This window comes from Enhydra lutris, unplaced genomic scaffold (assembly GCF_002288905.1).
Source record: "Enhydra lutris kenyoni isolate GAN:26980312 unplaced genomic scaffold, ASM228890v2 scaffoldscaffold66, whole genome shotgun sequence".
NCBI lineage: Eukaryota > Metazoa > Chordata > Mammalia > Carnivora > Mustelidae > Enhydra > Enhydra lutris.
The window spans coordinates 16,523,798-16,537,777 of NW_019154150.1; the positions used below are offsets into that span (position 1 = coordinate 16,523,798).

The following is a 13,980-nucleotide window of genomic DNA, read 5'->3' on the forward strand; positions in this document are numbered from 1 at the left end:
GAACCATGTCATATGTGATCTTTTATGACTGGCTGTCCTTTTCATTTTAAAGATTTTTTTTTCTTTTTTCTTTTTTTTTTTTTTTTTTAGAGAATGAGAGAGGGAGGCTATGAGTGGGGCAGGGGCTGAAGGCAAGGGAGAAAGAGGCTTCCCGCTGAGCAAGGAGCCTGATGTGAGGCTCGATCCGAGGACCATGACCTGAGCTGAAGGCACACAGTTAACCAACTGCCCACCCCAGGCACCCCCTGTCCGTCTCATTTTAAATCCGGATTCTGTCCTTGCATGTTCAGGTTGTCCCCATTTTTTTTCTTTAGCTTCATTCACTCATTCCTTAACACGTTTTCTTCCTGAGTGTGTGTTATAAAAATCAGCCTTCGTTTTGAGATTCTACCAAAAACCGGAATTAGGCAGGAGCTCTAATGGGAGATTGTCACGAAGGAGTTTCAGCTAGGGTAAGCTGACTACCGTGAGACACTGCAGTCCGTGCCTCAGTTCCTGGCTGATGATACTGACTGATCACAGCATTCTTTCTCCCAGATCCCAGAGGTGGCTTCTTTTTTCTTTTTAAGATTTTGTTTATTTATTTGACAGAGAGAGACACACAGCAAAAGAGAGAACACAAGCAGGGGGAGTAGGAGAGAAGTAGGCTTCCTGCCAAGCAGGGAGCCTGATGCGGGGCTTGATCCTAGATCTTGGGATCACGAGCGGAGCTGAAGGCAGATGCTTAACGACCGAGCCACCCAGGTGCCCTATCAGAGGTGGCTTCTAGGTCTGTGGCAACCCGCAGCCTTACGTAGCCAGCCCGGTGTTCCTCTGCTGAGAGAGCTCTGACATTCCAGTTCCGACGGGAAAACAGATATGCAGTCACAATAAATCCAGTTGATGAGAGCCAGATCGGGCACCTGCAGGGAGCTAGGAATTCCTTGTTAGGAGGGAGGTACCAGCTCTGCTGCTGGGAAGCATGGTTGAACAATGTCTCCAAGGAGGAGGTGGAACTTACAGGTTCCACTCGGGAATGGCATAGGAGCCAGGGGAGATCTGTTCACTCCACAAGCAGTGGAGCAGTCAAATGCAGACAACGCATCTTAAGCATCCTTTAGTATCCTTCAGTATCTAGTGTGGGTGTTCAAGGCAGTTGGGGGGCTGGCAGTTCTTGCAACGCTGGCGTCTGCTCCCCATATTTTGCCCATCTGAAGGAGGTCTTTTATGTCTTAAGCCCTTGCTTTTCCTCAGACCAGAACCTAGGGAGGCTAGAATGGGTCTGGCACGAGTTTCGTCCCTCCCTCTCCTGGGCCTTCTAGAGAACTCAAGTAGCTGCAGATGGCAGCCCACTGCTCATGTGCACTCTGCTGCTTTGTACTTGTCCCCTGTGCTTCTCCAATCTGCATGTAACCCTTGGCTGAGATTTGTTTTGGAATGTCTCAGAATCCCTTCCTGGTGCAGCCCTGGATTCTAGAAGTGATTCTGGAAGATTCTAGAAGTGATGCTCCCTCACGGGCAAGGCCTTGGGCTATGCGGGACACCCGGACCTTTACAGCCCCAGAGCCGTCTGGGTCCTTGTTGTGGGGGATGACCTAGCAGAGGAGCTGGGCCAGCGTCACACAGCATCTGGAGGGCTGGCTAAGGGGATGCGGGTGCTGTAACAGAGGCTTCTAGATCGCTGCGCCCGCTGGTTCCACCCAATCCCTGTGTATACGCTGCGGGCTCCCTAGCGTGGTGGCTGCTTACTGAGCTTTACCTCTGGGCCGGGCTCGGGGCTCAGGGCTCTCCGTGCTTTGTCTTCTGTAGGCCTCTCAGCGGCCGCCGGAGGTGTGGGGTAGTTCCTCCTCCATTTCAGGGATGAGGAGACGGAGCCTGACAGGTGGAAGGTAGTGGACTCCGGGGTTCCATCGGGGCCATCCCCCGGCTTCGCTGCCTCCCAGAGCCACGGCGATTATGTTCTCTGTTTTGTGCCCTCTTCCTTTTCCTTCTCGATCGAGATTTTGATCCTGGTGCTCACCAGCTTCCGGTGGTGGCGGTGGGGGGTGGTTTGGAAATGTGGCCTGTGCTATTCGTGCAGCTCGGGCCTTGGGGACCAGCGCCCCACAGCCTGGCACGGCTTTGCTCTCACCCAGTCTTGGTGAGCTCTTGGCTGGGCTGGTAACTCAGTGCTGGGTTGGGTTGCAAAGCGCCCGGCTCTTGCTGATTGAGAGTGTCCTAAAGCATGGGACACAGCGCTTGGCTCTTGGGTGTTCTTGTCACGCATGTGCCCATCCCACTCTTCCTGGTGGCCGCTGGTGCCCGAGGAGCTGAAGCATGGTATGTGGCCTCCGGATGACTGCATGTGGCTGCCGAGACGGTCATTGGCACACTTGCTTCCAGTGCCCCAGCCTAACGATAATCCCCTCGCCCTTCACCACGGCTGCTGCTGCTTCTTTTCTTTTCTTTTCTTTTTTCTTCTTTTCTTTCTTTCTTGGTTTGTTTGTTTGTTTGTTTGTTTTGGTGCTTTTTAAGGTTTGCTTTGCACCTTCTCAGCTCCTTTCTTTTTTGCTTTCATTTCAAAATGGTTTCCAAGCAGCTACGTGGGAATGAGAAAAGGACTGATGTTTACCATGAACGCTTCTCTCAAATATTTTTTAAAGGATCACCTGTTGCTTCCTGTTGGCATAATTGTGCCTGATCTTCCTGGCTGATGATGAATGCCCCTCCCTGTCCTCTCCCCCTTCCCAGAAGTGACTTCCTTCTACTTTCCAGGGTGTGTTTTATTGAAAATGAACCTTTCTGCAGGTCGGCCCCTTTGCTCGGGAAGAGCATCTGTCCTTCCAGTCTGTGAGAGCCAAGTGTGGCAAATGTGTGTGTATGTGTGGTTAGAGCCAGAAGGCCAGCGCATCCACTGGGAGGCGGCAGAAGGATTGTGATGTCAGTGGCAGCCAACTCAGCATCTCCAAAACGGCAGCAGGGACCAGTCTGCTGTGTGGACATGCTTGTACTTGAACCTGTCAAGGATTAGAGCCATCTCATCCATCGGGTTCCCCCCCTCGCACAGTGGCCTCATCGTACCTACCTCCAAATGGCAAGATAAGGTCCCCTAATTACAGTGGTGGCCCTCAAGGCACAGTTGGTCACCTGGCATAGAAGATCGTACATGTGTGCAGCCTAGCCCTGCGTCAGGGCCAAGGGGCATCAGGAATCCAAGACATCATTGGAAGACATATGTCTGACATCAAGCTCTTTGGCATGACTTCTGACCAGAGGAGAGTGTCTGTCTGTTCAACCGAGAGACCCTCCGCTCAGCGAAGATGGCCTGCTTTTGGAGAATTGGAGACAGGCACAAACGAGACTCTTCTGGGGAAGAAATCCCACCAGTGCTAAGCGTGGGAAGGACAGTAGGTCATTAGCAGCAGCCACTTTACATTCATATGACAAAACTGTATGTCTGTGTGTCCTCGGGGGAAATGATTTTTCTAAGCATGTGATAGTGTCTTGCACTTAATAGTCTGTGATGTAATTGTCTTATTGGGGAATAAGGGACAAAAATGCCGGGTGAATTTGCTGGACTGCTGGCCATCTTTGTACGCCCTGCGCTATGCCGATGCTATCGACTTGGGTATGAAGTTGGTTTGGGTCTTTGAATATGGTTATGCCGGTTTTCCGCATCTTGGACCGTTAGATCGGACTTCTTAGGATGTGAACTATTACTAATGTGAACATACGCAATGGGGATTAAGGAATGATTGTGATAATTTGGTCAAATATACTAGAAATATTGAGATGATAAAAATGACTAGAGATAAAAGGGATGAAATACTTGGTTTTGTGGATTCCATAAACGTCGTCCATACCAGAAATGCCGTTATCATTAGAAAAAAAAAAAATAAGTTTCAGTAGTTGGTCCCTGCACACTTGTACCTCTTAGACGTGTAAACCCCCAGGCTTGTCTTCCAGTATTTACTGTATTTGTCTCCTTTCTCTTCCATTTACCTACTCTCCCAATCTCTCAGCCCTTCTAGCCTCTTGAATGTTTCAACTTGACATTCCTCTTTTTTCTAGAACCTCTCATTTTCTAGCAAACCACCATCTGTAGACTCTTATTCTCCCGCGGTGCACAAAAGCGTACTTGTGCTGGTGGCCAGTCTTGCATGTTATCATGTGTCGTGTGTAGTCACGGAGGTGAGAGGTAAGGTACGTAGGAGGACAGCCCATTTTCCGGTTGCCCCTTTGCTCTGCTGCTGTACTCATGACATTTCTCGCATTTGAGAGTGGATATCTGAGGGTGGTGCTTTGGGTCTTTGCCCCCACCTTCTGGCTTTCTGTGACCCTCAGATACTCTTTCTGACATGGTTGGGTTTTCCCCTTTCTCCCGTAAAGACGATATCTGGACAATGCTTGTGGTCTTCTGTGTGGCTCAGTTAACCCCATGTCTCTGTGCCAAGGTACCAGTGCATAGGGGGAGATGCCAGGCTCTCAAAGCACTGGGCTGCGGCGTGCTTGCTAACGGAGTAGAATTTGATGTTCAATCTCTAGTTGCCTCTATTTTCTATCCTTGGCTGAGTAGACTTTTAGGATAGCTGCAGATCACTTGAACTCAGTGGGTTTTGTTTTCTGTTGAAGAGATTATCTACTTAGGAAAGCCTATTCTAGGACACTTATTTGGACAAAAGATGGCAGTGGGCACCCATCTCAAGCTTCACTAGCGTGGATCCCTCCTATCTGCATGTCTGTGACTTAAGGGCTCTAGCGTGGCCTTCTCCCTGTTCACAAGGAAACGGGCCATGTAGCCACCTCGGCTTCTCTCATAATACCTCAAATCTAAGGATTCAGACCTTTGAGTTTAGACACTAAGTTATTAGGCTTATTAGTTATTAGTTATTATGAATAAAGAGGACATTAGTAGATCAAATTGCTTATGCCGGCCTCTGCTCTCTCTGAAGGCCAGTGAAGAAAGGAGAGATGGTCTTGAAGAAAGAAGGCTGGGTTGCATGCGCTTGTCTGAGGAAGGGGGAGTAGGTGCGGGTGCAGGGATGGAACAGGGCCTGTGACAGGGAAATGAATGGGCCTCGAAGATGAAATGTCTAATTCATGGTTTTTCCTGGAACTGACCCAAACTGTAGTTCAGTTACATGTGTGTATTGAATAAAATGGATTGGAATTTCCCTCTCGCTTGGAATTTGCATTTGTATTGCAGGATTAAGATTTGTGTTAAAAAGAAGGGGTGGAAGAGAAGTTCAGTGTTTCCCCTGAACCGCTGCCGTCCCCCTTGAGAGGACTGTGGAACCCATGTAAACCGAACCCAGTCATCATTTTGCTTCTTGTTCTGGCCCTCAGCTGGTGCCTCACGGATGTGCTCCCCAAGCCAGAGAAGAAGTAGAGGTCTGTGCTTGAAGGCAGGAGCACGTCTGTAGATGCCGGGACTATCTGGTTAGACCACATCCCACCCTGAGAGCCCATCTCAGACGCTTGGGTCCCTGAGAGGCCCAAGGTCAGCCCAGGGGCACATCTTCTTCCAAGAATCCAAAGTGAACATGGGCCTTACTCCAGAAAATGCCCAGATGTACAATTTTCACCTCAAATGTGAAGGGTAGTGGTAGATATCTTTAGAGGGTGTCCATAGTGCCCAGATTCAGAACCTTTGCTCTGGGGCACAAGTCACTGTTGTAGACACATGGAGGAGTGTCCCTAAGCCTCAGCCTGCCGTGAAGCCATTTCCTGTCCCTCAAATGTACTTGTCCTTCCCCCTATTTGCTCGTAGACATGATTCATTTGATTTTTAGTAGCACCGTAAGCCCTAAGGTGCTCATGGGGTAGAAATATTGACTCACAATTTTTGTTTTTATTAAAAACCTCATTTTTTCCAAAGCCTGCTACTCTTTAAAACATATTCTGATTCCCTTTTGTCTTACAAGTTGGCATTCGTTTTTATGGCTGGGCTGGCTCATTTGCAGAGATCTCTGCGGGGCGGGGGAATTTGATGACTCTTCTGGCTTAGTAAGTCGTGTGAACTTTCCCAGCATTTCTAAAACCATTTCTCATTTTCAGTTTTCTTCTGAGATTGAGAAACACTGTCCTGCCACCTTGGAGCACCTGGAGGCAGTGCTCATGGCTTTACAAGCAGAAATCCCAAGGGACTGGAGGGTGCGAGCCTGCAGGGGCCCCCAGGAGAGAAGCAGAGTGCTGCGAGTGGGAGGGTGAGGGTCTGGAAGGGGTGTGTGGGCCTGATTATGGACTGTAGATCCCGTGACCTTATCGATGTTTTGGATTTCACAGACCAGCAGAATCTACAAACTCTTGACCCGAAAAGGGAAGTTTCTCTGCCTTTGAAAGGCCAACAAAGCCTTGTTCTTCAAATTCTGAATTTCTTGTAGCGCCGTTAATAGCGGGTGCTTTGTGGATGCTGACCGAGCTGTATTTACGTTGCCAGCTGACCTCTTTCTCACGGGATTGTCCAGTTCGATACTCCTGTCTTCCTTCCTCTTGCCCTCATTTTCGACCCACAGTGCAGGGTGGCCTTGCCTTTCTGCAAAAGACTGAGTTCCAGTCTTTTAGAACTGGAATTGGGGGTGTCTTCTAAGACATTCACTAACAACGTAATGAATTAAACCACCTTTTTTTGTTTGTTTGTTTTAAGATTTTATAAGAGAGAGCATGAGCAGGGGGAGGGACAGAGACACAGGGAGAAGCAGACTCCCCGCTGAGCCGGGAGCCTGAAGACGCAGGGCTTGATCCCAGGACCCTGAGATCATGTCCTGAGCCAAAGTCAGACACTCAACCCAGCCACCCAGACACCCACCTCCCTTGTTTTAACCGTGTTTATTCACTTGAGTTTGGGTAGGAGAGGTTTTTGCAAATCATACTCTAAGAAGGAGGGCACATTCTCAGAAGCTCTGGCAGAGAGAAGTGCCGTGGATCCTTGATTAAGCTGAGGAAGTTTGCTGAGGATCCAATCCAGTGATGTGTGTCGGGCTCCTCCTGGCCTTTCTTCCCCTGCCAGGACCTTAGGGCTCCCACAAGCTCTGACCTCCAGTTGCCTTGGAGTGAGTCAGCTTCTGCGGCCCGTGCACCAGCCTTCATTCTCTCTGCTCGAGCAAGCATCTCTGAGAGGCATCACTGACATAGAGGAAATGTAATGTTGGGTTGAAGCGGGAGACCTAAGGAGGTTTGTGTGCACATTGATGTGTGTACTTCGTATCAGTCACGTGGCAGAATCTTGCAGAAAGACTTCCTGGCCACCTGAAGAAGCTCAGGACAAGCTGGGTTTAATTTCCAAGTAAGGCAGACAGCAGGAGGAAGTGTGGTCTCAGGTGGTCCTGTAAACACATTGCAGCAGGTGAGAAGGTGAGCGCGGAGAATGGAGATTTCCCTGCGTGCTCCTCTGTGGACAAATGGGAGATCACGTTTTCTGAAGGAAGGATGGTTCTGCTTCATAAAGCTTTTGGCCGCCTCACTTGAGCAATTGATTTGTTGAGTCTGCATTCAGTACTCGGTGAGAACAACTAATTTCAAGTAGGACTGATTGTACTCAAGATGGTGGCTCCCTTTCCTGTGGAGACGGTTAAGGACTTGGCATGCCACAGTCCCCTCTTCCCCCAGTGTGGGTACATGCTGGTAGCTTGATTTGTTTTTTTGATTATCTTTTTCCTCCCAAAGCAAAAAGCCCAGGGCATTGTCCTCTCCTTCCCCAGCTGCCCCGCCCCTGCCTTGAAGGGAAGTCTACTAACAGAGAGTACTACCTACCAGCTCACTACAAAGGAAGTGGCAAGAGCAGCACCTTTGCCCTTGGAAGGGACTGGGTCTGAGCTTTCTGACTTCAGTGGTGTCTGACTGGTGCTGTAAACTCCCAGTGAAATGAGACCACTGTACACTTCAAAACTGAACTCCGGAGGAGGGAGAAAAAAGAGTCAGGAGGGGCAGGTTGGTCCGAAGATGACCCTACTGTTCCTAGCCTTTCAGCCATTCTGGTAGCAGCACTGAGACACAGCAGGTGGGTGTCTAAGAGGTGAAGCTGGAGGAGAGGCAGAGTGGCCTTTGGAACCCCTCCTTCTCCAACTTCCTAGCAGAGAGCCAGGGCAGCCTGCTTCCCCCTCCCAGAGTCATCTGGTGAGTGTCCTATGGAGCAGGATGGGGGCCAGGGGTCCTTAGTTATTTCAGTATATTCTGGCAACACAATTTTCCAATGATGTCAAACAACACACATTACGATGAGGTTGGAGACGAGGCACACAATGGGGGAAAATGCAACTCTTGGCCCAGGGGAGAGCCTACCCCCTGTGGGATTCACTGAGGTCTTCCCAGTGGTCTCTCCAGAACTGGGGTCATTCAGAGGTGATCGAGAATAATTTGAGAAGTATGTCTATGGAAAATGTCTATCTTGATGGAAATTTTTAAAATGCCTATCCCAGGGAAGAAGAGCCCTGTATTTTTTCCACCGAGTGTTGGTAAGGAATGGCCAGCATGTGTATGTTAGGCCGGAGTTCTTGATACTGGGGTCTTGGAAAATGCTGTGCTCCGTAATCCCTCTTGTACATTCTGCTCGTTAACTTGCCTGTTCACTATGTAATTGGAAAAATCAGGATCAAGCAATTGAATTAATAAACTTGCATCGAGGAAAGCAAGGTCTGTTAGCTAGCATGAGTTTCAGCATTATAAAATTTCTGTGTTTTTCCTTTAATTTTTATTTTTGTCTCCCTTCCTAAAGTAATGCCAGCTCTGAGGCTTTTTTTTTTTTTTTCCACACTTGGTGTAGTGATATTAATTGATGTGAGTAGAAATAGTCTCAGAGTAAATTTTCTCGTAACTAAGGTAATTTCGGTCTGTCCCGGGGTGTCTGACTTTTGCTTAGTAACAGAAAAGTTTGCATTAGATATAAAGTGTTTCTGGGTGGTGTAAATTAAAAGGAAAATATTGTATGAGCACAATCCAGGTAAGGGAGCTCATACCCATATAGTTTTTTGAAGAGTGGGAAATTTTCTTTTTTTGGGGGGGGAAGTCTGGTAATAGGGGATGATGGGGAAAATGAATGGGCATGCACAACAGCTGAAAGAACTAAAAAAGAACCCCAGTAAGAACCTACACCCCGAAAGAGTCCTCTTCCACCCTGTGGCTAATAGGACTGGCTTACAGAGAAATACCTTGTTTCTCTTCAATCATTTCTGAGCTTATGGGTCCCTACTTCTGCTGGACCAGCTGGTGATTTTTATCGATGATCTTGTTTTAGCCAAACTCGGGCCCTGAACTGGTTTTGTCCGAAGATGAAAAAAGTGACACTGAAGATAAGGAAGAGACAGAATTGGGCGTCATGGAGGATCAACGGAGTATAATTCTTCATCTCATTTCACAGCTCAAACTGGGAATGGATTTGACCAAGGTAGGTTGGCATGTCCCACTGGGTTTGTAGCCCATGGCTTGGGTTCTGTCTCCCCTCACCTCCCTAAGCCTCTTCTACTCACATTCTCATCACTGTGGTGAGACTGGGGAAGTAGAGTGGGGAAAAAGGCCAAAATGGCATCTGAGCATGGATATTCCAAGGGATAATTTGAAAGGATGTTTTTGTATCAGTGCTCATCTCAGAGCATGAGTGTTTCGTTGGACTCTTTAGAGGAGCTGCTGTCATAGCATCTGAAGAAGCATAGGAGATGATAGGGAAATTCAAGATAAGATTTCCTTGTTTCCTGCTGTGTTCTAGAGAAGATTGAAGATGTAGAGACAGATGTGGCATGTTGGCCCCAGAGAGAACAACGGGAGGAAGGAAAATGGCGGTGCCAGGAGCGAGGCCACTGTGAGCCTGGCCGTAACCTGCTGCCAACGGGCATTAGCTTTAACGGCTGGTCCCCAAAGGGCAAGCTTGTTGGAAACTCGGATCCCATTACCCACCTTGCAAGAAACAGACCTGTTGTTTGGTAGACGAGCAACTGACTCTTCCTGGTGCTGTGCTCATCCAGGATTCTTCCTGGGGGGCAGTATTAGGAGAACCCGGTATCCTGACTACTGATGGCGAGTTGTTGGGCCCCTAGAGATCCTCCCTCACCCCGAGCCATGGCTTCATTCTGGAGGCAAGCAAGGAAAGCAATTCTGTATGTAGCCGAAGGGTTGCATGGTGGCATGGCGGGGGGGGGGGTGCTGGTGCCCACCTGGTTACATTTCTAGCCATATGCTGAATCCTGATGCCTCCCTGGGAGGGTGCGGTGAGATGGGAGGGAGCGAGCAGGGCCCCAGCCCAGTGCTGGACTCGTAGTAGGCGCGACATCACTCTTAACCTTACTGAGCGCTTCCTGTGTGATGAGACTGTGTGGTGTGGTAGATGGACAGCTACTGGGGAGAGACCGGGGGAGGTTCTAGAATCTGGGAAATGGAGGTTCTAGAATCTGAAGTCCAGCCAGAAAATGGTGGACATGCTTGAGATGATCCACGCCACTGAAGGCACCTCCCCGTGGAAGCTGCTGTCAGAGAGGTTGGGTTGTTTGGCTGCCGTGCCGTGATGGGTCTGGATACCACAGGTTCATCTCAGACTGTGCTGGAGGCCAGAGAACCAGGAGGGGAGGGAGGGGCGAGTGTGAGATATTCTTTGAAGAGGAAGATGACAAAATGGTGACTGACTGCTTACGGGGGACCAAGGAGTCAGGAGCCTTCAAGAGGACAGAAAAGCCTTTTCTGTGGAATGTTTTCTGCATTTAAATGTGAGCATCTGATATTCTGGGAGACTGTAGCACTCTAAAGAAAACGGTGGCCCATGCTGGGGAGGCCTGACCTCAGAATGTTCCCTGCCTTTGCCGCTCTCAGCCCTGTGCTCACCGTGCCGTGAAGACCTGGTCTGTGTTATCCTGCCTCATTCCCTCCGATTCAGCCTTCTAGCTCTAGAATGGTCCTGTCTGTTTTGCTAGAGGAATCATTTAAATTTTTATTTATATAGATTTATTTTAAAGATTGATTTACTTATTTTAGAGAGTCAGAAAGAGCATAGGAGGGGAGGGGCTGAGTGTGGAGCCTGATCAGGCCTTGATCCCACGACCCTGAGATCACGACCCGAGCCTTTTTAAAAGCTTGCCTTTTTAAAAGCCACTTTTTTACTTTGTTGGATTTGTGGACACTTCAGATAGAGCTTGAGTTAAGATCTGGTGGAAGGAATGTGGGTAATAATATAGGCTAGTATGATCTAAAACCACATTTCCAAACTGTGGGTCGTGACCCATTTAGTAGGTTGTAAAACCGATGTAGTGGGTCAAAGGATCATTTCTCAAAAATGAAGTAAAACACCATGGGAAATCTCCGCATGTACCTCCCATGAAATTTTTATTTCAGTTCTGTGGATGCGTGTGTACTGGGTCACAACGTAAAACATATTCTCATTGTGGATCGTATGAAAAAATATTTGTGAAGCATTGACATAGAATCATGAATGATCTAGGAAAGAGAATGTCAGAGACACTGAAATTATCCAGGTCAGATGTGGAGAAACACAATAAAATAGTGAGAGGGCTCCGTTACAGCGGGTTGAGCATCTCCGAGACCTCACATTATGGCTCTCTTGTTTTAAAATAAATCCTAGGAGCCATGCCTCTCCTGTTATTATTTTGTTAGGATATAATTGCTTTGCATTTCGGGAGCCCCGGTCTATTCCTAAAAGAGCAACTGTTAGGTTTATCGAATACTCAGTTGGCTATTTGAAAGGAAAGCTTTTCTAGTCTGAGGTGCACTAACTTATTTATTGGGAAGGAGCTATTATTCAAAAACCAAGGGAAAAGTTGATGAGCTGAAATGCTTGTGACAGGAAGAGGTAAACCTTCGATTGCATCGTGGAAAGGTTGATGAATGTCTCTCTTTGCTCACCATCCCCTTCTCTTTTCTTGGCGTTTGCCCATGTCATGATGTTGAGCTTGTACCAGATTGGCAGGGGACGAACGTAGCCAGCATCTGAGGAGCAGGCACCTGGCTCTTCTTGACTCAGGAATGGAGCTCTGGTCACTCTCCATAAAACGAGTACACCACCCCATCTTTGAGGAGGTGGCCAGGATTGGACCCATCCACCGGTCACCAGCATGGCTGGGGGTCCCATGTGATGTTGTGCCCGAGTTAATTAACTGTGGTTCCCAGACCGGGCCAGTCTCATGGGTGTGTGACCAGTGGAGTCCCACAGCCCCCATCTCAGAGGCAGCCCGTGCTCGATAGAATGTTCTACTGTTGCTCTCTTGAAATTCTTTTATTTTCTTTTTTAAAAACTTTTATTTATTTACCTGAGAGTGTGAGCTCGAGCTGGGCGTGGGGGCGGGGGGTTGTGCAGAGGAAGAAGCAGACTCCCTGCTGAGCAGAGAGCCTACATAGGGCTCCATCCCAGGACCCCGGGATCATGACCCTAGCCAAAGCCAGATGCTTCATGACTGAGCCATCCCAGGCATCATCTCTTGAAATTCTTAATAACTTTGAGTAAGGGAATTTTCATTTTCATTTTTCACTTTGCCCCCACAAAATATGCAGCTGGTTCTCCCACTAAAAGCACCCCTGCCTGCCTTTCCCCCTCAGCTACACTTCCGCAACCCCAAGTTGCTGGTGACTACCGACTCCATTTCCACAAATTGGGTAGCCTAGAAGGGAAAACGAGAGAGAGAAGGAACCACAGAAAGATGGCGGGCCACAGAAGGGCTCTTTGAGGAAGGGACATTTAGGTTGAGCCCGAAGGCTGATGGGCATTAGTGGAAGGAGCGAGAGGGCATTCCTGGCAGAAGGAACAGCATGGGCAAAGCCGGAGAGCATGAGGCAGTGTGACTGGAGTCCAGCGCATGCTGGTGAGGGGCCCAGTTGAACCTGAAGTGGATAGCGGTGTCCAAATCCTGCGCAGCCTTGTGGGTCATGTGAAGGAGGGTGAACTTGATGCTGAGGGCAACAAGAAAGCTTCAGAGAGTTGGACGTAGGCGAAAAATACAAGGAGGAGGGACTGTGCTCCGCCTGGCCTCCAGGGAGAGGGACCACAGAATGCTGGGTGGAACTGGAGGTCTGTGACCTTCTTAACCTCCACTTCAGGGATATCAAAGACAGTAACGTGTACATTCACATATTTATGGAGACATGCACCTGCCGGGTAGTGTTCTAGACACTGGGAGTGCAACAGTGAGCAAACCTCCGGCATCCCTCCTGGAGCTCGTGGGAGGGAGGAGGCAGACAGGAAGAGAGAGAGAAGACTACAGCAGAGCAAGGCTCAATGGAGGGAGCTCCTAGGACACTGTAAGGACTTGGGACTAAGTGACGTGGTGGCCACTGGAGAGTTTTGAGCGAAGAAACACAGTCTACTTGTAAGGGATTGTTTTGACCCTTGTGGAAGGTGAACAGGGGTGCGGGCGAGTGGGCTGCAGGCAGCGGGGGAGGGGTAGACACAGAGGAAATGAGAGGTGATGGCAGAGTGGTAGGGGCAGATTTTGGGTGTCCCCACAGGATTCAGATGTCCTGGTTGTGTGTGGTCTGGATGCGGAGTGTGAGTGAAAGAGGGGTAAGGAATGACTCTGGGATTCTGACCTGAGCCCCTATAGGAATAAAAACTAGAGCTGCCGTTTGTCTCCGTGACCCATTGCTGAGGAATTAACCACTTCAAAAGTCATCGCTTCAAATAGCCATTTTGTTTGTTCTCACTATGTGGGCTGGGCCGGGCTCGACTGGGTGGGTCTGCTGTCTGTCTGGTCCATGGTCATTCACATGTCTCTGGTCAACTGGCAGGTTGGTGGTGGGCTGGACATGGCTGAGACAGCTGGGGCTCTCTCTGTCTCTCCATGAAGTCTTAGGATCTCTACCCGTGTGTCCTTCCCACATGGTCTTTCTGGCTGGGAAGCCAGACATCTTACAGGGTGACTCGAAGTTCCCAGGAGGACAAGTGTGAAGCAGAGGAACCTTTTTAAAACTTGGGCTCCAGAGTGGCACAGTGTCACTGCCTCTGTACTGATTAAAGCAAGTATGCTTTGCAGGAGCTGTGGTTCACGTGGTGCCCCTGACGGCCACGGCCCTTGCAGAGTAGGGCAAGACCAT

The 13,980-nt window shown here is 49.1% G+C and overlaps 1 protein-coding gene across 2 annotated transcripts in view; it reads left to right on the forward strand.

The window, feature by feature from the left end:
• LOC111159097 (oxysterol binding protein like 10) overlaps positions 1-13,980 on the forward strand; it is a 305,114-nt gene that overhangs the window by 259,832 nt on the left and 31,302 nt on the right. For both annotated transcript variants that reach the window (XM_022521495.1, XM_022521496.1), the window contains one exon: positions 9,191-9,340. In XM_022521495.1, the coding sequence (XP_022377203.1) occupies positions 9,191-9,340 (150 nt within the window). The remainder of the gene's footprint in view (positions 1-9,190; positions 9,341-13,980) is intronic.